The sequence below is a fragment of the Dasypus novemcinctus genome, chromosome 18, assembly GCF_030445035.2.
Source record: "Dasypus novemcinctus isolate mDasNov1 chromosome 18, mDasNov1.1.hap2, whole genome shotgun sequence".
In the NCBI taxonomy this organism is placed as follows: domain Eukaryota; kingdom Metazoa; phylum Chordata; class Mammalia; order Cingulata; family Dasypodidae; genus Dasypus; species Dasypus novemcinctus.
Window position 1 is genome coordinate 71,070,780 of NC_080690.1, and position 24,892 is coordinate 71,095,671.

Here is a 24,892-nt window from a genome sequence, read left to right on the forward strand (position 1 = left end):
CCTTCAGCTCGCCGCTCCGCACCGCACACTCTGCAGTTACGGTGACCCTGAGCGCTTAGTGCGCCCCCAGAACCATCCACGCCCCACAGGCAAGCCTTTGTCAAAAGCTGTTCTTTGAACACAACGCACTATTAAAGCTGCTAAAATATAGAAGAAAATAACCGTAGAGCACAGCAGGGTGTAAGCCCCAGCTCTAGAACCTTGGCAGGCCTCTGCGCCGCTCTGCACCTCAGTTTCCCCCTATGTCATGTAGCAGCTAACGCGTAAGATTGTGTCCTTGGTGCCAGGGGCTGCCAGTACCTCTGGCCTTCTCCACTGACCAGCACGTGTGCTGAGAAGACGCAGCTGGCCAAGCGCCTCTCAAAAGGCATCCCAACAGTAAAAATCCCCAGCTCGGTCACGAAGGTGGAAGCGGGTGAGCGGCTGAATGGAAACATTTCAGTTTTGACCAATTTGCTTTTGGATCATGTATTCAGAGCTGGAGACAAGACTTTGAAATTTATGAAAAGTCCTCCAAAGGGGTAGATCTAGCAAAAGTGACAATGTAATTAGAAACAAACAATTACAGCAGCCTATTAATGGTTACAAATCTCTTTGGGTCAGAGAAACTACCCAAAGGAAAATGACAAATCATGACAGCTTCTAGAAAAGTGATGTTGCATTTGACATTAGCTCGAGGTGCATAAAACGGCACAGATATATAGGTTCTTTTCCCACCCATTTGCCCACCATCCAGGGATTTCCTTAAGTAACTTAAAAAGATACTGAGTTACACACCTGATTACAGTTTAGTAAAGAATAAAAAGCCCGTGTGTAGAATAAAAAGTGAAAGTACCCCTCGACACCTCACTTTCCTCTACACACACACACACACACACACACACGCGCGCGCGCGGCAAACCGCCTTCCTTCCCAGCAGCAGATGTATCAGTTTGGTGTTTTCCCTTTCTAAATACTTCCTGAGCTTATCTACCTACAGTTGTATAAGCAGTTTCTTGAATTTTCCACATATGTGGAGTTGCTCTATGTGGCCATCTTGCGGCATCGTTCACGATATGTGGTTCTATGTGCTGCCTTTAAATGGCTGCTTGGTTGTCCATTAAATGGACACGTTCCAATTCCATGAACCATCCTATCCTGTCGGTGTTTTATCTATTGATGGGTAACACGTCTCAAAACGCAGGGGCTTAAAACGATTATCTCCTGTTTGCCGTGGACTAGGAGTCTGGGTGCGACTTAGCTGGGTGCCTCTGACGCAGAGCCTTGCCTGAGGTTGTGGCTAAGCTCTCGCAGGGTGCCCGGCTGAGGGAGGGCCGCTTTGCCGCTCGCTCGGCCCGTGGGCAGGCTGCGGTTCATTGGGCAGTTGGACCAAGGGCCTCTTCTTTGCCGGCTGTTTGCTGGCGTCCTGCCTTGGTTCCTGGCCATGTAGGCTGCTCCATGGGCAGCCAGCAGGGTGGATGCTGAAGGCTTTTTTATTTTTTAAAACAGCAATTTTATTTTTTAAAGATTTTATTTCTTTCTCCCCCCTCCCTCCATCGTCTGCTCTCCATGTCCTTTCACTGTGTGTTCTGTGTCTGCTTGTCTTCTCATTAGGCGGCTCCAGGAACCAATCCTGGGACCTTCTGGAGTGGGAGAGAGGCGATCATTCTCTTGCACCACCTCAGCTCCCTGACCTGCTGTGTCTTTTATTCTCTCTCCTCTGTGTCTCTTTTTGTTACATCATCTTGCTGCGCCAGTTCTCTGCATGGGCCAACACTCCTGTGTGGGGCAGTACTCCACGCATGCCAGCACTCTGCATGGCCCAGCTCACCACACAGGCCAGCTAGCCTTTGCCAGGAGGCCCTGGGCATCGAACCCTGAACCTCCTATATGGTAGACAGGAGCCCAATAGTTTGATCCACATCCGCTTCCCCCGAAGTCTTTTTTTTTTTTAAGATTTTTATTTATTTCTCTCCCCTTCTCCCCTGTTGCCTGGTCTCTTTGTCCATTCGCTGTTTGTTCTTCTGCATCCCTTGTATTGTCAGGCAGCACTGGGAAACTGCATCTCTTTTTCATTGTGTCATCTTGCTGCGTCAACTCTGTGTGCGCGGTGCCACCCCTGGGCAGGCTGCACTTTTTCCGTGTGGGGTGGCTCTCCTTGTGGGGCGCACTCCCTGTGCATGGGGCGCCCCTACGTGGGGAACTGGTGTGTGGGAGGCAGGTGCCCCATCGCTTAAGCCACTTAGGCTCCCCTTACTTGACCTTTTTTTTTTTTTTGAGGTATTGGGGCCAGAGTTTGAATCAGGGACCTTAAATGTGGGAAGCTGGCACTCACCGCTGAGCCACATTGACTTCCCTGAGTGTTTTTTTGTTTGTTCTGCTTGTTTATTTTTGCTGCTTTTCAGGAGGCACCGGGAACTGAACCTGGGACCTCTCATGTGGGAGGTGGGAGCTCAGCTGCTTGAGCCACAGCTGCTCCCCTTGACTTTTTAAAAATTGAATTTATTTTGCATATTTGCATATATGAAACCTCAACATGGTTCGCATTTTAAAAGGTTCCCCTAAAAAACATTCAAAATAGGGTCTCTCCCAGCCACCCAGTTCCCTCTGGGATCTATGACCAATTTCTTACAGGTCCTCTCAGAGATTCTGTTCAAGCAGGTAGAAGCCAAAAGAGAAACGTTCATTTTTCTGGCTCTTTTACCCAGAAGCCCACATCACTCAGTAGTTTACTTTTTTCCACCCAGCAGCGTATCTTGATGTTTATTCCAAGACAGTGGTCGCCATTCTTTTTCAGGCTTACAGAGTATTCCCATGTGTGATGGTGCCACCGTTTTTTTAAAGGAGGAACCAGAGATTGAACCCAGGACCTTGTACATGGAAAGCAGGAGCTCAGCCACTGAGCTGCACCCACTTCTCCTACCATTTTCTTAGTCAGTCTCCAGTTGTTGGCCATTAGGATGTTTTTGATCTTTTGGGGTATCTGTTTTAAACTGCGCTAGAACCGCCCAACTGCCCTCTGAAAAGCACCTGGCCCACCAGCCACTGTGCCACCTTGCTTTTGGCCAGTTTACCTGGTGTGGGTCTCACTGGCAGCAGAAGGGGCCAGGCAGGGCCTGTAGGCATCTCCCTGCTCCTCGCCTCTGCAGGCGATCAGGAAGGACCCTGGGCTGGGGGACTGGACAGAGTCTCGGAATCCAGGAGTGTCTGGAGAAGTCTGCTGGCTGAGAGGCAGGCGGAGGCTGAGAGGGCGATGCGGAAGATGCTGCACTGACCTGTACAGGGGACGCCCCCCTCGTTCTTTTCAGCTGTTCCATCAAGGGGCACCCAGGGCATGGAAAGAACCTGGCCTTGAGCCTCAGTGACCCCCAGTGAGCCAGCCTTCTTGGCCTCCCACCCTCAGTTTCCCCACCTGTGGAATATTAGCCTCATGGCCCAGTGCATGAGGATTCAGTGAGTCCAGACATTGACACATCTAGCCTAGTGCTCAAGAAATAGTAACAGATTGCTTTCCCAAAGAATGTTTTTAGGAAATCCACCGGCGACTCGGGCCGGGCACCAGCTGGAACCACCAGTCACGCCCATTCTAGTGCGTCCTGGCTGAGGGCCAGATGTCTTGTTATCCGGGAGCTTGAATGGCAAGAACAAGGTTGACTTTCTAGAAAACAAGAGCTAGTCGAGGGGCAGGCTACCAGGAAGCAGCCAGGCCCAGCTGAAATTGGAGGTCATGAATTTGCAGTTCACTAGTTCAAGGGTAAAAAAAAATGTATTGGGTGCCCGAGAGTGGGAAGATGGGCACGGTTCCTGCCTCCTGGAGTTGGTGGGAAGCGGCCAGCGGCTCCCTTGGGGGCCCGTTAGCTCTGTAAAGTGGTGGGCTAAGAAACCCACGGGGAGTTAAACGAGAGCTCGCTGACTGGCACGGCGCTCGTGCTTACTAAATGGGTCCTTCTTTGATAGGTGCCGCCAGAGGAGCTCATTGCGCTCTGCAGAGCGGGCACGTGGGGCCACAGGCGCAGTGCCGTCCCGGTGATGCATATGCCTCCGGGGGGTCGGGCCAGGGCAGGCAATGCCATGACAGCCAAGGTGTGCACCTCAGCGGCTTAATGACAACCGGGGGTCTCCCCGCCCCCCTCTCGACAGTCTGCGGTGGGGCAGGCCGCTACCCCGGGGGCTCCCCTCTAACAGGAGAGCCAGGTCCCAGCCGTTCGGTGGCATCACCCACCCTCCCATTCTGGGAACACAGACTCGGGCTGCATGTGTGCTCGTGCTGACGTTCCCACGGGCCAGCCCTTGGTCAGACGGCCCCACCCTAACTGCGAGGGAAGCTTGGGCAGTGGGGAAATGGGGTGGAGGAGAGAGGGCTGCAGGGTGTTCCAAGAGGGATGCTCATCTCGGGAGGTGGTGAGGTCAGGAAGGCCTAGAGGGCACGTCCGTGGTGGCGGTAACTTAGCATTCAGCAGGTAGGTTGTCCATACTGCTCTGGGCTTGGCTCTTGGGATAGGAGCCAGATGCGGTTCTGTTCTGACGCAGTTCCCAGGCTAGTGTCAGAGACAAATGATGACAAAATACGACGAGAAAGTTGAAGGAAGAATGTAGAGAGCATAGGCCAAACAGACTTTTTTTTTTTTTGAGGTACTCAGGCCAAGGATTGAACCCTGTATGTGGGAAACGTGCTCAACCACTGAGCCACATCGGCTCCCCGAGTTGGTTTTTTTGTCTGTTTGCTTGTTGTTTGTTTTTAGAAGGCATGGGAAACTGAACCCAGGACCTCGCATGTGGAAAGCAGCAATCAACTGCTTGAGCCACATCTGCTCCCTCAAACAGACTTTAAAAATATGTATTTTGTAATTGCAAAAGAAAAAAAACAACAAAAAAGGATACCTAAGGCAGAAATCGCTTTATTCCCTTTCTCAGATTCAAATGTTTTTACTTGGATTATCTTGTGCTCCCAGTTTGTCCTCTCAGGAAACTCAGACTAGTAGCTGACGGGTTAAACAGAAGTTGCTGAAGGCATGGGACTATTTAAAAAGGACACCTCTATATCAGGATAGGCTGGGCTATGTTGCAGTAACAGACAACCTCCACACTTTGGTGGCTTGCAATAATAGAAAAGGTTTATTTTCTCACTCATACCACATGTCCCTCCTGGGTCAGCTTGGAGCTGATGCTGAGAGCTTAAACATTGCCAGGGACCCCCGAAAAGGCATAGAGAGTGGTGCTCTCACATAGGCAATGAAATGCTCCAGCATGAATTCATATGTATGACTTTTGCTCTTATCTCAGGGGCCAGAATTAGTCACATGGCCCCAGGGTTCAGGAAGTGCATTCCTTTCAATTGCTGGGCAAGGATGGAGAACTAGAAATAAGTAGCAAATAGCTCTAAAGGCCATCTTAATACCATAAATGTTTTACTTTAACCAAGAACATTTAGCAGATATTCACTTTTTTTTCTATGTAAGACCCTGACCTTTTCTTTCAATATTGGTCTCCCAGTGAGTGTACAACATTATATTCTTGTATAAGTGGCACCCACCAGTCACATTGAGTCATCTATCGTATCTAGTTGGGTTTTTTTTTTGAAATGTGGCATGAGAACCTACTGAAACTTATGAAGCAAAGTGAAGGCTGAGGCTTCCTAGATTTTTATGAGCTCTGCCAGTCAGTTATTTACATTTGCTTTGCTTGCACCTAACTTATCAGCGTTTTTTTTTTTTTTTTTTTATAGCAATTCATTTTATTATTTTCAATACAGGCAGCTTAGTTTGTATTTCAACGACTCTTTTGTGCTAACATTTCGTTAGTTTGCTTGATATTTGGATAAATTATGAACTTAAGTAAAACTGGCATAAATAGGCTTGGGCGCAAACAGCTGCCTCTCAAAGAACAGAATTGCTTTGTGGTTAGAGTAGCCTCCTAGCCCAGCAGCGGCGTTTCCAGATGAAATAAAGAATGATGGAGATGGTTTCAGAGGGCTGTGCCTGCAGTAGGACTAGTGGAATTTCACAGCCTGCACCTCCATTTCATGTTCTGACTGGTGCTTCCAGTTTGCTCACCTTGGAGTGAATGTAGCCTGCACACCTTTCTCCATGCTTCTCCAGTGCCTTGCACTCCTCCCCACACTATCCCGATGGGATCTGAAGGATGGGGTGGCCTTAACATGGGGAGAGCAAGGCAGGCGAAAGAGATCAGGGTGGAGAGGTCAGCAGGGGCCACACAGGCAGGGCACGAGAGGGCCCGGTGAGGAGTCTGGGTTTCGTTTCAAGGGTGAAGGGAAGCCACTGGAGGGTTTTGATGAATGGAGCAAGAGACAAGGAGGCAAAAACAGAGGTGAAGAGACCAGGCAGGAAGATGTCGTCCAGGCAAGCGACCGTGAGGGCTCGGGCCAGTGAGAAGGGTGACATGAGGATTTGGGGAGATTAAGAAGGCCTTGTCCCAGTGGTCCTTTCTCCTCCCTCCTGCTGCCAGCAGTGGGGGGTCCTGACATGGGTGATTGACCAGAACTCCAGAGGCTGCTGTTGAGGTCTGACTTGCAGTCTGGGCCCAGTACCCCTGACTTCCCATTTGGGGAGCCTCTGGCCCATTTTGGCACAGTCAAAGCTGGATTTGGAGCCGCAGGTGGGGCTGCAGTCAGCCCTCGATCAGGAGGCTCAGGGGGAGCAGGGAACGGGTGGGGGAAACACCCTGGCCTGGGGTTCTCCCACCTCACTGGCCTCTCTCCTCTGCCAGCTTCTTCCCCTGGTGGTGACCGCTAAAGGCTTGGCATGCCCTCTCTTTCCACGCATGTGTGTTTTCATCATCTCACGCAGTCTCATGGATTCAACCACTGATGCCTCCCAAATGTAGATCTCTAGACTCCTGTATCCCATTGCTTAGGCAGCATCTCAAACTGATGACATCCCAAACAGAACTAGTGATTATCTGCCCCCCAACCCCCCCCCCCCAACCTGCTCTTCCCACGATATATGGCACCTCTGTAGAGGCAAAAACCTTGGTGGTGGGAGCCGATGTAGCTCAAGTGGTTGAGTGCCTGCTTCCCATATATGAGGTCCCAGGTTTGATCCCTGGTACCTCCTAAAAACAAAAACAAGTAAACAAACAAAAAAACCAGGGGAGCCAGTGTAGCTCAGGAGTTGAGTACTGTTTTCCCACATATGAAGTCCAGGGTTCAATCCCTGGCCCTTGTACTTCAGAAACAAAAACAAAACAAAAACCCTTGGTGGTTTCAAAAGAACTGCTACCACAAAAGGAAAAGAAGAAAGCTTCTTGGACTGGAAGTGCCGCTCGCTCGTGCTAACGCTCTCCACGCCAAGTGAAAGCAGGTGTGCCAAAGCCTTCTGGGTGGGAATTTATAGCCCACAAAGGGAAATGGCCACTGTCAGTTGAGTTCTGTTCCAGGAGCTTATTAGAACATGGAGGGAGAAGAAATTCACTTAGAGCTTAGGCCTCTTCCTTGTCTTTTCCTGTAAGCCTCTCCTGTGCCTTTCTGAAGTCTGATTGCATCAGCATGGGGTGTCTGCCTTGTGAGCTTCCTCAGTCGGGAGCCATTTGGTACCCCAAGGCTTGAAGGTCAATTTATTGCCCCCCCTTATCCCCTGCCCCAGTTGTCTGTTCTCTGTGTCTATTCGCTGCGTGTTCTTCTTTGTCCGCTTCTGTTGTCAGCGGCACGGGAATCTGTGTTTCCTTTTTATTGTTGTTGCGTCATCTTGTTGTGTCAGCTCTCTGTGTGTGCGGTGCCATTCTTGGGCAGGCTGAACTTTCTTTCGTGCTGGGTGGCTCTCTGAAGGTCAATTTAGAGTTCCTTTCCCAGGGTCAAACCCCACCCCCCGGACAGTTTCTTTGGGCTCCAGTGCAGCCGACCACCTTCACACCTCACCTTCAGCAGCCTGCCTACAAGCCACCCCCTCTGCGCCTCTCACCGGGATCGTTGCCACCGCCCCCTTTGTTCTCTTGCTTCCTCTCTTGTCCCCTACAATCTTATTTTCAACATAGCAGCCAGAGGGATCCTTAGAAAAAGTTCAATTTCAAAAATGTTTTTTTTCAATAGACAACATTTGCACACGGTAAGAGTAAGGAATAGTCCAAAAAAGTAAACCGAGTCTCCTTTCCACTCCTGCGTCTCCCCTCCCTGCGTCTGCCCTTTTTTCTGGGAGATGATTACAGTTCCCAGCTGCTTCTGTGGACTTGTAGAGACTTTGTGCATGAATCTGGGCATTCTATGAATGATCGGTGTAAAATATAATAAGTAAGACGATCACTCCCTTGATAAAAGCCTTTGTACGGTTACCTAGTTAAGTGAGACGAAAATCCAAATTCCACCCTGCCGCAGGACAGGGCATGATTTGTACCCTCTGTGTCGAGCCCTCTCCTCCCTCCTCTCCCCATCCAGCCAAACTGGATTCCTTACTTTTCCCTCTGGTCTCAGTAATTGTGCCCTTGCTGTTCCCTCATCTTAGCATACCTTTCCATCATCTCTGGAATGGTAGTTGCTCAAAAATCACTTCCTTGACTTCCCTTGCTAAACTTCCCTCCTCCTTCGCGGTCACCATCTCTGAGGCCTGTGCTTTATACTCTATTAGCACTTACCACAGCCTGCAATTTATTTGTTTTCCCCAATGGACCATGGGTTTTCTAAAGGACCTAGTCTGTTTCGATCATCCCAGAAAACTCTTCGCCTTGTACAGAATCAGAGTGCTGTTAATAACGATTTTTAAAAAATAAAAATAAAGGCTAACATGATTCAGTACGTCTGGGTCTAATATCTATTAACTTATCTAAACCACATAACCACCCAAAAGCAAAGAGGAATTGAGGCAAAAAATCGTAGACAAGTTGCCCAAAGTCACACTACTGGTAAGTGAATACGTAGTCACTTAATATTAGTTGATGAATGAGTGAATCAATGAATGGCCCAGCAGGCGGCTAGAGCGGACGCGGAGGGCGGTGGGCGTGGCCTAGAGCTCAGGACCAGGGAGTACGCGGCTGTGACTGCGAGGGGGTGTGCCTCCTGGGCCTGCCCGCCCCGCCCAATCCGCGCGGGGGCCGCCGGGAGTTGCAGTCCCCTGCCCACCTAAACCCCGTCACCGCCGACAGCCCTTAAAGGCTCTTCCCTGGTGCGTAGTCGCGCTCCTCTTTTCTGAGGTCGCTTGGCGTAGTTCCCAGACTCCGCAGGTCTGGGCTGCTCAGGAAGGACTCTGGGCGCCACCTAGGTCCTCAGCAGGACCCCCCCCACCTTTGGTGTGGCCGGCCCCACCAGCCACGCCCCCCTTGCTTGGGCGGCTCTTGGTATCTCCCGGGACGCGAGTCCTTGCCTCCCTCAGGCTCCCCCGCCTCTTTTGGTGCACCCCGGCCACGCCCCCTCCCGGGACGCGCCGGGCTCCCCCGCTCCCCGCAGTGGTTTGGCCGCAGCGACCCCTTCGGCGGCGCGTCCCCCGCACTTGGTACAGCCCAGCCCGTCTCCCCCGAAGACGCGCGCCCGCGCCCCTCAGTCAGTGGAGCCCGCAGCCCCCCGTGTGGCCCGCGGCAGACCCCCGCCCGCTCGGCCCGCGCCCGCCATGGTCCGTCCTCGCCGCGCCCCGCACCGCTCCGGCGCTGGGGGCCCCCTCGGGGGTCGCGGCCGCCCCCCGCGGCCCGCCGTGGCCCGCGCCGGCCGCTCGCGCTCCTGGCCCGCCAGCCCCCGGGGCCCGCAGCCGCCGCGGATCCGGGCCCGCTCGGCCCCGCCCATGGTGAGCCCCCCGCCCTTCTTCCAGAGCCTTCCGTGGCCCCGCCTCCACCAGCCCCTCCCTCGGGCTCACGCCTTTGTCCACGTCCCGGTCGCCTTTGGGGTCTCCCCCGTGCCCCGAGGGTGGTCTCGTCCGGGGCCGGGGGTTTTCCCCCCTCCGGGAATCCCCGGTGGTACGCGCCGGGCTCTCCCCTTTGTTAGGCGCGCGGGCCGGGGTGGGAGGGGGCGGGGTACGGGGACGGGGAGGACTCAAATTACAGCTGACTCCGCGGCCCCAGTTCAAGGCGGGGTAGGGGGCCGGCTGCGCGCGCTTGTTTTTCCAATTGGAAAGTTGGTCTCTGCGGGCAGGAAGCCTGGAAGTGGGGGAGAGGGCTGGGGGGCGGCGGTGAGCGGCGCCTGCACACGCGCGCCCCGCTGTTGCCCATGGTGTTCTCCCCCGTGCCCGCACGCTGCCCGTCCAGATGCGGGGTGCCCTTGTGGATTGCAAATGAACCCAGACCCTAAGCGCAGACCTCCCGCTCTGCAGGGACAGTGGGCTGTGCACAGGCTTTTCCCAAACCTTAAGAAGCCTTCTGCGGAACCTGAAACTGCACGTTCTGACGTTTCAGGCACAGCTGAGCCATGCACACGTTTGCCCAACTGTGAGCGTCCCCGGTGTGGTTCGCAGTGCAGAGCTGTGGCCGCTACACGTGGGCCTTAAACAGGCTTGCTCTTAAACCCTAAACACCTCCTGAAGTCCGAAGTGTACTCCTTGCCTTCCATCCTTAGTTGTTCAGAAGCACTTCCACAGCTGAGAGCCTCTTGTCTCCGGCCTCAAACCTCCCTCCAGATTCCAAGTGTGCAGTAGACAACAAACCTGCTGTCGGTGGCACGGGCACGTTTGGTCTGTGCTTGCCCAGGTGTGAGGTTTCCTGGTGTTGTAGGAGAGGTCTTTGAGTGTGGCCATCCCACCTGGCCTGGCGCCTCCTGCTGGGCAGGTATGAGGTGCCCTGGGTGCTGCCCCAGGTCTTTACGCCCTCCCCAAGTCACAGGTGGCAAAGCTGCCTTCCTTAAACACTGGCCCCTGGAGCTTACCCTGGGCCCTTAACTGCACTCTTCCAGACCTAAAACACGTCTCCCCCATTTGGGAAACACGTGGTGTGTCACCAGGCACATGATGGCCCTGGGGCAGTGGGGCCATGCTCACCACAGACCACTGAGTGTGGGTGTCACACGTGTGCTCCAAGGCGCGTGTCAGGTGTGCACTTTAAATACCACTCCCCCCGGAGAGCCTCAGCCTCCTCAGATGCCAGGGTTCACACACACACCCGTTCCTTAACCAAGAGGGTCTTTGGTTTTCTCCCTGATACTGCCCACGTCCCAGCATCACCAGTCCCCAGGAGCATAGGCTTGTTCAGTTTCTTTCCTTTTTTTTTAACCCCCACCAAAATAAAATGCTTTGTGGGACCAAAAACATCATGTCCTTTATAAAAATTTGGACAATACCCAATAGCAATTGGATGATGCGAAACATCCCTTATCGTTTACTTTTTTTTTGCCATCCTTACTACAATTTTCATGGTTTTCTGCTGTGAGGCTGGTTCTGAAGCCTTCCCTTATTTGCTATGAGATGTTTTGGGTTTTAAAAAAATTTAGCTGGGAGAGCCCTGGGTGTAGAACCTGCAGCTTTCTTCTGGTGTTTTGCGAATGCTCTTAAGGCCCCTCCGGGTGTGGACACACACACTCTTCCAGGTGTAGCCCCGCCTCCTGGCTGCCTCTGTTCTCTGTGTGGTTCCACCTGGCAGGCTAGGTGCATGGAGCGGTTCAGGCAAGCCAGAAGGCGGAGCGTGGGCATCCTCTTGAGGCCCATGGGTAGCCTTGGAAGGGTTTTGAGCATGGGAGGGACAGGGAAGCCTGTGTGTGAGATGGACAGACAGACATAGGCAGGCTTGTGCGTAGCGGAGGCCTTGGCTGCAGCCTGACTTGGGGACATCAACCCAGAATGGGCTTCTGAGTTGGGTCTGGAAGGAGACACTGAGACCTGATCAGGCCCGAAGGCAGCACGCCCGAGCCAGAGGCCGGGAAGAAGACGGGCCGGTGGGCTGCTGGGACCTTGACTGCTGGGCCAGGGGCTGGGACTTGGCCCTGGGAGTTTCTGAGCAGGGGTTGGCGTCTGAATGTTGGGGCATCTCCTCTGTGGTAGGTGGGGACGGCTGGCCTCGTGGCTCCCCCAGCTCAGGCCCCCACCTCTGCTGCAGGAAGGCGCGCGGGTCTTCGGTGCCCTGGGCCCCATCGGGCCCTCGTCGCCCGGCCTCTCGCTCGGGGGCCTGGCTGTGGGCGAGCACCGGCTCAGCAACAAGCTGCTGGCCTGGAGCGGCGTCCTCGAGTGGCAGGAGGTGAGCATCAGTGCCCGCGGGACTGGGGCCGGCCCAGGGCCTGGGAGGGGGCGCCGGCTGTCCTGTGGGTGGGGGCGGGCCTGGACGCGCGGCTGCCCGGTGACGCCCCCATCCCTGCCACAGAAACGCAGGCCCTACTCTGACTCGAGCGCCAAGCTGAAGCGGGCCCTGCCCTGCCAGGCCTACGTGAACCAGGGCGAGAACCTGTGAGTGCCGCGGGCGGGGGGCGGGCGGGCAGGGCGGCCCCCCCTGACCCTGCTCTTCCCGCAGGGAGACCGACCAGTGGCCCCAGAAGCTGATCATGCAGCTGATCCCACAGCAGCTGCTGGTGAGACCCCGCCCTGGCCCTTCCTGGCCCCTCCCCAGAGCCCACCGACCCCGGCGGTGACTCGGTCTCCCCTTGCTGCCCCCAGACCACACTGGGCCCCCTGTTCCGCAACTCTCAGCTGGCGCAGTTCCACTTCACCAACAGAGACTGCGACTCCCTCAAGGGCCTCTGCCGCGTCATGGGCAACGGCTTCGTGAGTCAGGGGGTGGGGTGGGGGGCTGTGCGGCGCCTGCAAGTGGGCTGGAAGCCCCCACCCCTGCGCAGCCGGAGGCAGAGCTCTGCCTGGGGAATCCTCTCCTCGGGGGGGAGGGCAGAGGGAGGCAGCTGTGCGGGGCTCGGTTTCCCCGCCCGCAGGCCAGGTAAACCGGGGCTAATGGTGTAGCGAGGGCTCGCCTCACGCGTCAGGTGCTTGGAGGGTTTGGGGCACATCTTCGGAATCCCAGCCTGGGCCCCAGGTGTCGGCTCTGGGTCCTGGTTTGGTGGGAACCAGTGTTTAGCAGCACCCTGAGAGGAGTGTGGCTGTGGAAAGGGGGCTGCTGGGGAGGGTGGTGTCGGGGCGCCAGTTACCGCCCAGCGTGCGCCAAGGCGCCGGCTCTCTGGCCAGGCCCAGGCCCCTTCTCGCCGCTGCCGCTTCAGGACCCGCCAGGGTGCTGCTCGTGCCAGGCTTGCTCTGGCCGGACCAGGGGTTCCTCCACTCAGGCAGCGGTCACCACTGGGCACCCAGCCCCCTGGCCTGGCCCGTCTCTGCAAGGACACTGCTGTGCTAGGAGGAGTGGCAGGGCTGGAGGCGCTGTGCAGAGTCCCAAGCTTGCCCTGTGGCCAGGGGCTGCGGGAGGGCAGTGCCCAGGCCCCAGCGGGGAGGGGGCGTCCTCGGGAGCAGGCGCCGCAGACACCAGGGACCGGACACCTGCCAAGCTCCCCTTCTCCCCGCTCATTCATTGAGCCTTTCACTTAGCGAGAATGTACGTGGCACTTCTGTGTGCACTGCCATTAGCCTGTTTTCCAGGTGGGGGAATTGAGTCCAGAGACAGGAGGCTACGTGCCTGGGTCCCTCAGCTGGGAAGTAGCTGGGATTTGAACTGGGCCATCTGGCCTGACTTTTGTGCCCCCTTTGGCCTCGACGGTCCCCTCTGGAAACAGATGTGGCCACAGCCAGCCAGTGGGGTCCCAGCTCCCCGGGGTGGGGCCGGGTGTCAGGAGGGAGACTTGGGCTGGAGACGCAACCCCTCAGCGTCCTCACACCTCACGCCCACCCGACCTGTGAGTCTACCGGGGCCCAGAAATAAGGCACCCTGGATGCCCGTGAGGCCCTCCAGCTGACTCCCAGCAGGCTGCGCGGGGGCGGGCGGCGGGGGCGGGCAGCGCCCTCGGGCTGACCCGCCGCCTCCCCAGGCGGGCTGCATGCTCTTCCCCCACATCTCGCCGTGCGAGGTGCGCGTGCTGATGCTGCTGTACTCGTCCAAGAAGAAGATCTTCATGGGCCTTATCCCCTACGACCAGAGCGGCTTCGTCAGCGCCATCCGCCAGCTCATCACCACCCACAAACAGGTGCGGACCCCGCGCCCCGGGGTGGCGCCGCGGGGGTGGCACCCTTAGGGCTGAGGTTCCCGCGTGGGAGAAGGCCTGGGGGCAGGCTGGGCGCCTGCCGGGCTGCGGCCTGGGGGCCCTTGCGCTCTCAGGAGGCCCAATTCATCATGACCAGATGTTGCCCAGCTCCGAGGTGACCCTGCAGGGCTCGTGCGCTGTCCCAGGGTCCTAGGGGCTGGGGGCAGGTTTGAGAGGCGAGGGGCAGGGCCAGCCCTGGGACTCCTGGGCTGTGGGACAGACGGGAGGCCAGAAAGGATGCCAGGGGGACCAGCCAGGCGGGAGAGGAGGCCGGGGCTGCGGAAAGAGGCAGAGGGAGCTAGGACAGCACCATGGTGTCCCTATGCCACCTCTGGGGAGTCCCTGGGGCCTGCCCCTCCTGGTGCCCCCACCCACCCCATCTGCTCTTCTCACAGGCAGTGGGACCTGGTGGTGTCAACTCCGGCCCCGTGCAGATTGTGAACAACAAGTTTTTGGCGTGGAGTGGGGTCATGGAATGGCAGGAGGTGAGTCCAGAGCGGGGTGGCCTCAGGCGTTGCGTCCTCGCTGCCTCGCGGGCCCGGGGCCTGGGTGCTGGGGTCTGGGACTCACGCCCTGACCCCGCCCCTCTTCCATGCCAAAGCCCAGGCCAGAGCCCAACAGTCGGTCCAAGAGGTGGCTGCCGTCCCACGTCTACGTCAACCAGGGCGAGATCCTGTGAGTACTGGCCGGGGCGAGGCAGGCGTCTCGGAGGCGCGGCCTGTCTGATCCCGGTCCTCGTACCCCTTAGGAGGACGGAGCAGTGGCCCAGGAAACTGTACATGCAGCTCATCCCACAGCAGCTGCTGGTGAGTGGGGAGGCAGAGGCCCAGAGGGCCTGCATGGAGCCGGCCTAGAGTGGCTAGGTGCAGGAGGAGGGGCCAGGCAGGTGCAAAGGCCCTGTGGTCAGGAGGCGGCAAGGCAGGAGAACGGGCAGCGGGCGGGCCAGCTTCCATCCTGAGGTCCACAGGGCCTGCCCAGGGTTTTAGGTGGAAATGGGTCCTCAGCTGGTACTGGCTGTCACATGGGGCACAGACAAGAGGCAGGGTGGGCGGCCCTGGGGTTGGAGTTGTCGTCACGGGCAGGAGGTGAAGGTGGCCCGGACCAGGGTGGTGGCTGCGGGTTCGGGCTGGTGGACTCTGATTCCCCTCGATGGTGGAATCTGCCAGGGGCTGGGCTGATCTGGGTGGGGGTACGGCGGGGCCCTGGCTTGCCTGGAGGTGGCTGTTCCTGAGGCAGTCGGGGTGGGCTGAGCCGACAGGTAAGCGGGTGGGGCGGGGGACTGCCCCAGAGCTGGAGGGGGTGGCCCCGCGAGGCCTTGCGAGGGGCGAGGCCAGGACGGGCAGGGGGCTGGCGCGGGGCCACTCCGCCCTCCCCGCCTTCCTGGCAGACCACCCTGGTGCCGCTCTTCCGGAACTCCCGCCTGGTGCAGTTCCACTTCACCAAGGACCTGGAGACACTGAAGAGCCTGTGCCGCGTCATGGACAACGGCTTTGTGAGTGTCGCGCGGGTCTCTTGGAGCCAGCGGGAAGGGTCGGGCCGGGCCCCGCGTCCAGACACGGCCAGGCCCGCGGTGCCTCAGGACCCAGGGCCAGTGCCCCTGGCTGAGCTTCCCTCTCCAGGCTGAGGGAGGGCGGGGGGCGCGGCCTGGACCCCCACGTGACCCCGAGGACCAGCGCTGCAGGGCCCCGGCAGCTAAGGAGGCTGCTGACTGAGGGCCTCCCCGCCCCTGGCCTCCCCCCCACGCCCCCCCCCGCACCCCCTGGCTTCCCCCCCACACCCTCCACGCCCCTCGGCTCCCCGCGCCCCTGGCGGCATGGCACCACCACATCCCTGTGGCCCGTGGGACCCTGAGGCTGGGAGAGCTCCCGTGGCCCTTGAGGCCTGCGCAGGTGGGCGAGTCCTCAGCCCGGCCCTCAGCGCCAGGCGCCCTCTGCAGGCCTGGGCCGAGGCCTTCCTCCTCCTTTGGCCTCAGTTTCTCTGCCCGGAAGGTGAGGCAGGTTGGACTCGACTCTGAGACTGCCCGATGCAGGTGGCCCACCGCGGGTGCCACTGTGTTTGAGGGACTGCCCCGTTGTGTCCCCATCTGCCCGAGGAGCAGCTGCGCACAGCTGAGGGGCCGCCTCAGTGTTCCTTTCACTTTAAAATCATAAATGCCTTAACGGGTAAAACAACAGCAGTTTAAAAACAGTTTTCCCTCAGGATAAGCTGTAAAGGCCCCCACCTGGCCCCCTCCCCCACTGCACGCAGTGCTCCTCTCAGGTCATTGGGGGCTGCGGAGCTCCCTCCTGGGGACTCACTCCACGGTCCCTGTGGCCGTGTGCACAGAGGGCCTGCACAGGCCCTCCGCTCCGGGGCCCTCCCAGTCCTGTGGGTGCCACGTGCCCCCCGTTGGAGACGGGGGTGGTGATGGTGTGTGCCCGGCAAGCACCCGGTGGCTGAGTCAGGGAAGGCGCAGCACCCTCTGGGGCGGGGGCCCCCGGACTGTGCTCCTGGTGCCACTTCTGCTGGGGGTTCCCTGACGCTCCCCAGCAGCCGCGCTCCTGCCCGGAGCCCTGGAAGCCTCAGCTCCCGCCTCTGTAGAAGGGGTGGAGGCCACCGTGGAGCGCGTGTCCCTTGGTGGGCGCTGGGGTCTTTCCCCGGGGTGGGCTTCGTGGGTGGTGGGGTGTGCGCCGACACTGCTGCCTGTGTGCTTGGTGCTGAGATGGGGCCTCAGTTTGTATTAAGTCCCTGCTGGTGGCACTCGCGTTCCGGGGGCGCTGGGCCTCCCGGGGCCCTCTGAGGACACGGGCTCCTGGGTGGTCATCCCTCAGCCTCTGCCTTGTCTGCAGGTCAGGGACAGTGACTGCGTTTGCCGCAGCAGCTGTCTCAGCTTCCAAAGCCTCGGCCTGGTCTGAGGGCTGCGGGCCGGGCAGCCACGGGCCCTGCCGTGCAGGCGCGCTGGTGGCAAGGCCCTCAGTGACGGCCGTGCCCTGTGCCCGCCAGGCTGGCTGCGTGCACTTCTCCTACAAGGCGGCGTGCGAGGTGCGCGTGCTGATGCTGCTGTACTCCTCGGAGAAGAAGATCTTCATCGGCCTCATCCCCCACGACCAGGGCAACTTCGTCACCGGCATCCGCCGCGTGATCGCCAATCAGCAGCAGGTCCTGCAGCGCAACCTGGAGCAGGAGCAGCAGCAGCGCGGGGTGAGGGGCTGAGGGCAGGCAGGCACCCACTAGGCTGGCGCCGCCTCCGGCCCCACCACCCCCCACTCCCCTCTCCTGATCTGTGCTTCCTCCCCACAGATGGGAGGGTAGCGGACCCCCTGGGCTGGGCCCCTCCAGGAGTCAAAGACGAGGCCCCCACGGAGACTGGTGAGTGGTGACAGCAGCACGGGCCGGGTCCTGGGACACGCTGGGCTTTGGGAAGGGGCAGGGTGGCATCAGCCTTGAGACGAACAGCACAGAGGACGCGCGGGCCTCCTGGGCAGCTCCAGCTCCCATAGGAAGGGCTGCTGGGGCCGCGGCGGGTGACCTTTCTAGACCTGGGCTGGGAGGAGGCGCCTCCGGTAGTTCCCTGGAGCCTCAGAAGTTCGCAAGGGAGGTGCTGGGTGGCGCAGGACCCAGGCACTGCTGGTGGAGCTGAGGTCCAGCCCCTCCCTCCGTGCCCTGCCTCCCAGGTCAGACGCCTCTGAGCGGGGCCCCCTGGGGACTACAGCTGCCTGGCGTGATGGAGGACAGCGTCTTAGGTGCCTCCAGGGACCGTCCCTCCCGTACGTTTCCCCAATAAAACCTTTTCAAAGCCCGCCTGCCCCGTTTGCTTGCCCAGCGCTGGGCACCTCCTCGGCTGTGGGGAACCCTCTCTGTCGGCGGAGCCGGCGGCCAGGGCAGCGGTGGCCCCTCGCCTTCAGGCTTGACGGCCGGGCCTGCCCCAGGGTTCTGTCTACGTTGCCGTGGGCCCTGGGAATGTGTGTTGTAAGATTCCCGGTGATGTGAGGCTGTTGGCCCAGGGGCCACATTTGATACTGAAGACTGTGAAGCGAGGCTTGTCTCAGGTGGCGCCACCCCCAGCAGCATTGGGCCGTTTGGGGAGGATTTTCAGGCTGTCCCACCGACAGATGACTTGGCGAGGGCTGGGACACCTGGACTGGCAGGGATCCGGGCTCCAGGTGGAGGGGGGACTTCCTGCTCTGTGAACGCGTGCCTGGTGGGCATGGACAGCCGGGCCAGGGGTCGCGGGGCTGGTGGGCCTCTTCAAGGACCTTCCAAGGACCTCTCAGTGTCTGGCTCAGGCTCTCCTCCCCTTCCTCCAGGCTCCAGCATCCACCTCTGACTTGGCTTTGGACTCACCTAGCCACTTGTCCCCTGCCCTGCGGGGGTTCCCAAGGTGTCGACAGGAGAGGAAAGAGGCCCTGAGTCGGGGCGTCTGCTTGAGCAGCACAGGGGGTGGCCCTGGTGAAGTCTGATGGGGATGTGGGCCCGTCTCCCGGCCTGCAGGGGCCCGGCACAGGGCAGGAGGGGGTACGGTGGGAAGAGCTGACAAGCTGGGGTCCCAGAAAGCCAGGGAGGAGCTGGCCCACCTCTTCATAGCCCCCATCTGAGCAAGGAACAGGCAGAGCAGCTCCTGTGTGCTGGGAGCCTGGCGCCCATCCTGTGCTCGTGCTACTGGGGAGCAGGTGTCCGGCTGAGGGGCCTGGATGTAGGTGGCAAAGGGCTGCTTGGGCCAGGGAGTCCCAAGGCTGAGCCTGGCTCCACTTCTACCTCCTGCGGAGGTGGCTGGGCCTGGTCTCCACCTTCAGGAGGCCTAGGGGGGGTCCTTGCACCCCACGTAGCGCCTCTCCCAGGCCCCAGGGCCAGGCTTCCTGAGAGCCCTGTGGGGGCCACACCAGCTCCTCCTCGTGGCCCTGGCTCCTCGGACACCCCCCTTCCCCAGCAAAATGCTGGCCGCGCCTGAAGGAAAGCAGCCTTTATTGGGGGGCGGGGGTTCAGCCCTCTGAGAACTGCCGGTATAGCCGCTCCAGTCGCGGGTCCGGCTGCGGCCGGAAAGGGATCTCCAGGATCTCCGAGAAGCCTTCGGCTCGCGTGGGCGCCTCGAACTGCTTCCTGGGGGGGGGTGGGGGCGGGTGAGTGGGGGTGGGCCCCGCATGGCCCCGGCCCCGCCCCTTCTTCGTCCCCACGCACCTGTACCCGTACATGACCACGTCGGACACCGGCGCATGCGTGGACCCGCTCATCTCCCGGAACTGGAGGCGGAGACTGAGGTCAGGCCTGGGCCCGCGGGCTAGGGCTCGTGGGGGCTGGGCCCTAGGAGGGGGGGTAGCCCTAGGAGGGGGAAGGGCTGGGGGCGGGGCCGGGCCCCCGCTCACCCGGTTGTTGTGGCGCGCCTGCTCCAGGGTGGCGGTGAAGAGAAAACAGCGGCAGGGGACGCCCGCGTCTTGGGCACACTTAATGTACCTGTTCGGGGCGGGGAAGGTGCTGTCTGGTAGGGCACCACGGACTCAGTCCTGCTGCAGGCTTCCCGGGGCCCCCTACCTGGCGCGGCTCTGGACGTCGGGGTTCGTGTTGTCGATCGCCACCCGCTGCTTCTGCTTCAGAGCCGCCTCACACGCGGACACGCAGCGCTGCCACGAGCCCAGCGTGTCCTGGAGGACACAGGCGAGCAGATCACGGATGGGGTCACAGATCCAGGGGGAACAGGCCCAGGGAGGGGAACAGCAACAGTGGGAGAGGGAACAGAGCTCGAGCAGGGCGACAGGCAGTGACTGCAAGGGAGGCTGGGCCCCAGACGTGAAGGGGGATGGGGGCTGAACCCAGGTGGCCGGGGCGGGGCTCCCGGCCTCCCTGCCCTGGACCCCGGGGAGGGCAGTACCCTGTTCACGTGGACGTATCCCGCGGACACAAGCTGCTCCTTGAGGAAGGTGGACTTCCCAGCTGCAAGATGGGGTGCAGAATCAGCGGGTGCCCAGGACCCAGAGGGGAGGGTCAGGGGTCAGGGGTCAGGGCACCTCACCCCCAGGAAATCCAACAGCGACGACCACCTCAGGGTCTGAGCTCAGAAGGGAGCTGGACTCCGGGAGGAAGAGGGGCCCTGCGGGGGAGATGGTCCTCTGGGAGGGGCAAGGCGCTGAGTGAGACCCTCACCCGGCCCCTCCCCGCCCCCCCAGTTCCTCCCGCCCCCACCGGTCCCGCCTGGCACCCACCCCGCAGGCCTCACCGGGTCGAAGGCTGGAAGCTGGAAGCTGGCCACAGGCCACTTAAGAAAGAACTCCTCTGGCGTCGCGAAGGGCAGGCCAAGGTTGAGAGCAAACTGGGGGCAAAGGCAGAGGTCAGGTAGGGGCGGGGCGGGGCGGGGCGGGGCCCGGGGCGGGGCGGCCTCACCAGGCGGTCCGCGCAGGAGAAGTCCTTCTTCTTGCGCCCGGGGGCCCAGTTGGCAGGGCGGCCGGCTGCGTCTGAAACACGGAGGGACCGCCCTGGCTCCACCGGCAGCCTCGGACAGGGCCCCCAGCCGGACCCGCACGCTGCCCTCCCGCGGCCCTCACCTCCTACGAAGATGCTGCTCCCGATGGAGATGGGCACGCCCTCGTTGGCCTGGGGAGACGGGACAGTTGACCGCAGGAGCCATCCAGCATGTGTCCCCAAAGCATCAAGGCTTCCCAGGGCGCTCATCTCGGTCTTTGCCCTGCTTTGGGCCTCATCTCCTCTTGCCTTTCCTGCCCCACTGTCTGAGCACTTCTCACCCCTCCACGGCCACCGCCCTGGCCCTGGCCCCCGCCTTCTCCCACCTGGGCTCCCCACTTCAGCCCTCGTCCCCAACAGTCAGTTCCCCATACAGCCACCAGAGGGCACAGGTCCCGCCTCTGCTCAGGACTGGCCCAGCTCGCAGCCCACTCAGTCAGAGCCAAGCCCTCGCGGAGGTGGGCACCCTGTGCCCGCACACCCCCTCTGCCCTTGCTCACTGGGCCCCAGCTTCATTGGCCTCCTTGCTGTTCTGCAAACACAACCGACTGGGTCCTACCTCAGGGCCTTGTATGGGCTTTACTCCCACCTGGACCGCTCTTGCCCGGATGTCCAGGCGGCTGCTGCCTCACCTTTAGGCCTTTCCTCAAATGCCCCCTTCCCAAGGAGCCCTGCCCTGCCCGCTGCACCTGTCCTCGCTTCCTGCCGCTACGGCCTCGGTGTCTGGCTGCCCCTCTCGCTCACTTTCAGCTCAAAAATTTGAACATCAGGACAAATACACACATGAAAGAACAAATGAGTGATTTCTCCTTTGCCCACTCTGATTTTCAGAGTTTAAGAGGGTGGGCCCCATAAACACCTAGGATGTGACGGCTGAAAACAGAGAAGACAGGCCGGGGACCAGAAGCCCAGAGGTGGGCGCGGGCAGGCAGCGGGACTGCAGAGCGAGAGCGGCTCACCTGCTCCTGCAGATGGTCCCACATGCCGGCCACAGGCTTCCGGTACAGGCCAGCGTGCGTGGCCACCAGCACCTGCGGGCAGGCGGGGCTCAGGCACACCCCCTGCCCCCCTCCTCTTCGCATGCCCAGAGGCCTCTGAGGGCGCATGGGCCCCCTGGATGCCACCCCTGGCCCGCAGCAACGCCAGGGAGAGCTGCCCGGCAGCCCAGAATGTAAGGTTGGGGTGCAACTGCTGTCAGCCTAACACTTGCCCCGGAATCTCCGTCCCCTGCCCCCTCAAACTGGGGTCTCCTGTGTGTTCTTTCTGGGTCTCTGCCTCCCACCAGGGTATCTGTTGCCCTCCCAACTCTGGGTCTGTCTCCCTTCTCTGGGTCTATTCCTTCCCCAGATCTCTGAACCCCATATAGCCCTTCACTTTCTCTCGCATCCATACCTGGAAGGGGACCCCCAACTTCTCCACTACAGCCTCCACCTTGGCCTTGAACTCTTCTGCCCGCAGCTTCCCACGCCCAATGGCCATTTGGTTGGTGAAGATCACCAGCTGGGGAGCAGATGGGTGTCACTGGTGCCCCCATCCCGAGGGCCCCCGCCTGCCCCGAGGCCTGGCCACTGCACAGCGCGTGCTCACGTGCGTGCACACACACCTTGTAGCCCTCGGCTTCGAGCTCCCGGAGCTTGCGCGGAATCTCTGGGTAGAGGATCCTAGGGCGGGCAGGCAAGTGACAGGGTGACCTGGGGCTCGGTGGGGGGCTCTGGGCCCCACTCCTGTCCTGCTCTCGCCCCTTCTCACCTCCAGTCACTGGGGCTGGTGGGAAAGACCTTTCCAGAACTGGTGGTGATGAGGGTTCCGTCCAGGTCAAAGCTGGCCACCTGGCGTCGCCGGGGAAAAGTGCAGTGTGGTTACACCTCCTGTCCTCACCCAGGCGGAGCCACATAGTCTACATCCATCTTACAGGGGGGGAAACCGAGCCACAGACAGCTGTAGGTCTTATGCAGAGACACAGCCCTCCAGGATGTCTCCCCTTGCTCCCGGGCCCCCTGGTATTCCAGACTTTAGAAGGGGCATTCTTAGCTTGCCCCTGTCTTCCACCTCTCAGGGTGAAGAGCCAGGGAAGTAACAAGTTTTCTATAGGGGCTAACTTGCAGTCAGGGGCTGTGCCACCTGCTTTTCACAGTTTTTCAGAGATGAGGGAATTGGGGTCCCAAGCCTTAAAGCTTTGCCGGAATGTGTTGCTAACAGCTTCTGAACTCCAGTCTCTCTGGATATAAAAATGATGCCTCCAAACAGCTCCTGCCACGGTTTCCGGGTAGGTCAGGCAGGAGCTGGAAACAGCATTTCCCCTGGATTTGCCATCTGGCAGAGAGGCTTGGAGTTGGGGCCCCAGGCTGTGGAAGCCCCAGCAGCCCTGGCCTGGCCTCACCTTGCCCCGGGCCTTCACCCCGGGCGGTGTGAACACCAGCAGGTTGTCCAGCTCCTCCCAGCCCGGGGACCACGTCCGCATCCGCTTTTTCTGCCGCCCGGCATCCTCCTCCACGTCTGGGGCCCCGGGAGGGGTGCCGGGTGGGGTGTCTGGCTCAGAGCCCGGCGTGCGGGCCTCTTCCCATCGCAGGGTCAGCGGGTAGCGGCCGTTGACCAAGTACAGCTTGTCCCCCACTCCCAGGGAGCCCTCCAGCCCCGCGCTCAGCTCCTGGGTCCCAGCAGTCGAGGGGTTAACGCCCAGCTGCAGAGGAAGAGAAAGAACTGGAGCTGACCCCGCCCCCACTGGTGAGCCCCTCCAATCAAATGCCTTCCTCCAGCTGCCAATCAGACCCTCCAGCTCCGTCTCTTCTCTGCGTTCCACCAATCTGGGTTTTGGAAAAGGTTACAAGGCTTCCAGTTGGGTCCAATTTAAATGGGGTGGGTGGATACCCCCAGAAAACAGGCAACTCTTCTAAAATCTCTTTATTGGCCACATCCTCCACACCCCGCAAGCCAATCAGGTTGTTTTTTTTTTTAAAGGCTGTATCCGGGATTGAACCCCGGACCTTGTACATGGGAAGCAGACGCTCAACACTGAGCTACACTCGCTCCCGCCAATCAGATTTTTGCAGGGACCCATCCCCGCTGGGTTGAGCTTCCTCCCCAGACCCGGCCCACAGGCCTTGCCGCTCCTTGCCCAGGCCCTGGTACCTGTTTCACCGCCACTGTCCGCGTCTCAAGGTCTGCGACCAGCTCCACTGAGGGTTGAAGGGGTGGAGTCAGTTTGCATCCTTGTTTTCTTTCTTTTTCCTTGTATTCTTGGTTCCCTCATTAGCTGGGAGCGGGGCAAGCTGCAGGCCCCAGGACTGGGCTACAAACACCCCTACCGGAGTATTATTTATTTCTAAAGGGACTGGCTCACGCTCTGACATGCGGTAGGTAGACCGAAGTCTAGGACTACTGGAACACTGGTCCTTGCCTAGGGAAAGGGATGGTGCTTTTCTCCATTGAACTGGCTGCCTCTTTGACAAAAAGCATGGCTAGATGCTGGGACTGCCCGGCTATCGCCCATCTCTGCCAGGCCACCTTTACTTCCCTCCAAAGGCTCGGCTCGCTCTGTAACAAGGGTCGTGGCCGGGAGCAGCCTTCTCTGCGGGTCCACCCCCTCCCCAGTGTGCACGGCCAGTCCCAGGCCTGACACCACCCTTCCCTCCCGGTGATGCCCCGAGGGCACCCACCAACTCCAGGGCTGGCTGCACCACGCAGTGCCGCGCGGAGGCGACCCTCTCTCGCCCGCGGGCAGGCCACACCCCCTGCAGGCTCCGCCCCGTCCCCGCCCACCTTGGTTTCTGGAGCACTTCCGGTCGGTAACCTGGGTCAGGGGCCCCCGGCCCAGGACGAGGGCTTGCCCGTCGGAGGGCAGGAAGATGGGGGGCGCCCCCCCAGGGGGGCTCTCCAGCCACAGGCGGCCCCGGGCCTCCGACTCGGCCATCCCGGGCCCCGGCCTAGGGGAAAAAGGTTAACGGGCTTGAGTGGCAGGCCTGAGCCCCGCCCCCTCCCATCCCGCCTCTTTTTGACTCCTCCGGAAGACTCGCACGGCCCACAGGAAGCCCCGCCTCCTGCCCGCAGAGCCCCACCCCAGACCCTCCACCAGGAATCCCGTCGATTTGGTACTTGCTCCGGAAATCCCACCCTCCTCCTGGCCCACGGCTCGCGCCGTTTCCCAGGCGACGGCGCCCGGCTCCATCCCGCGGAGAGCCGGGGAGCCTGGCTGCCCGGGCGAAGGCCGAGAGCCTCGCGCGCGCCCCCGGCCCGCCCCCGCGCTCACCGGTGCGCCTCCTGGGACCTGGGAACTCCCGCCCGGGGCGCTGAGCCGGCTGCTTTCACGTCCTGCGGCGCACGGAACTGACTTGAACCACCGCAGGGGCCGGGCTCTGGGCCCCGCCTACCGAGCAGCCCCGCCCCTTCTGAGACTGCTGGTCCCTACAGTCCCTTCTCAGTTCTGACCTTTATCCCTCTTGCTGCAATGTGAGGCGCAGG

General features: G+C 60.2%; 2 protein-coding genes across 4 annotated transcripts; one reads left to right on the forward strand and one right to left on the reverse strand.

Annotated features, from left to right (window-relative positions):
• Positions 1-9,319: 9,319 nt before the first annotated feature.
• PTOV1 (PTOV1 extended AT-hook containing adaptor protein) lies at positions 9,320-17,783 on the forward strand. 3 transcript variants are annotated; one of them, XR_009181649.2, is made up of 13 exons: positions 9,320-9,701; positions 11,935-12,072; positions 12,196-12,278; positions 12,343-12,400; positions 12,486-12,593; positions 13,793-13,948; positions 14,401-14,490; positions 14,607-14,680; positions 14,754-14,811; positions 15,393-15,497; positions 16,988-17,143; positions 17,285-17,353; positions 17,659-17,783. XR_009181649.2 is itself a non-coding variant. In XM_058280657.2 (11 exons), exons 1-11 carry the CDS (start codon positions 9,531-9,533, stop codon positions 17,195-17,197), a joined length of 1,251 nt encoding a protein of 416 aa, XP_058136640.1. In that variant the 5' UTR covers positions 9,320-9,530. The 3 variants fall into 3 exon arrangements, 1 of the variants encoding a protein (XP_058136640.1); XR_009181648.2 differs by having other exon boundaries at positions 9,322-9,701; positions 16,988-17,185; XM_058280657.2 differs by lacking the exons at positions 17,285-17,353; positions 17,659-17,783 and having other exon boundaries at positions 16,988-17,197.
• A 1,146-nt stretch (positions 17,784-18,929) lies between these two features.
• On the reverse strand, positions 18,930-24,797 carry PNKP (polynucleotide kinase 3'-phosphatase). Its single transcript, XM_004457751.4, has 17 exons — positions 24,681-24,797; positions 24,194-24,357; positions 23,564-23,610; positions 22,815-23,114; positions 22,184-22,263; positions 22,038-22,095; positions 21,827-21,934; positions 21,394-21,465; positions 20,518-20,566; positions 20,357-20,427; positions 20,193-20,285; positions 19,989-20,085; positions 19,848-19,909; positions 19,511-19,620; positions 19,345-19,432; positions 19,160-19,221; positions 18,930-19,081 (listed from the first exon to the last, which is right to left on the reverse strand). The coding sequence occupies exons 2-17, from the start codon at positions 24,342-24,344 to the stop codon at positions 18,964-18,966; spliced, it is 1,566 nt and encodes a 521-aa protein (XP_004457808.2). The 5' UTR covers positions 24,345-24,357; positions 24,681-24,797; the 3' UTR covers positions 18,930-18,963.
• Positions 24,798-24,892: the final 95 nt, after the last annotated feature.

Bases quoted from the DNA above. Each gene is read 5' to 3' on its own strand.
- PTOV1 (XM_058280657.2), top strand. From the start codon at position 9,531: ATGGTCCGTCCTCGCCGCGCCCCGCACCGCTCCGGCGCTGGGGGCCCC. The intron at 12,594-13,792 runs GTGAGTCAGGGG...CCGCCTCCCCAG, and splicing joins GCGTCATGGGCAACGGCTTC to GCGGGCTGCATGCTCTTCCC. The intron at 14,491-14,606 runs GTGAGTCCAGAG...TCCATGCCAAAG, and splicing joins GGGTCATGGAATGGCAGGAG to CCCAGGCCAGAGCCCAACAG.
- PNKP (XM_004457751.4), bottom strand. From the start codon at position 24,344: ATGGCCGAGTCGGAGGCCCGGGGCCGCCTGTGGCTGGAGAGCCCCCCT. The intron at 20,567-21,393 runs GTGAGCCGCTCT...CCGTCTCCCCAG, and splicing joins GGGACCATCTGCAGGAGCAG to GCCAACGAGGGCGTGCCCAT. The intron at 20,286-20,356 runs GTGAGGCCGCCC...CTTTGCCCCCAG, and splicing joins TCTCCTGCGCGGACCGCCTG to TTTGCTCTCAACCTTGGCCT.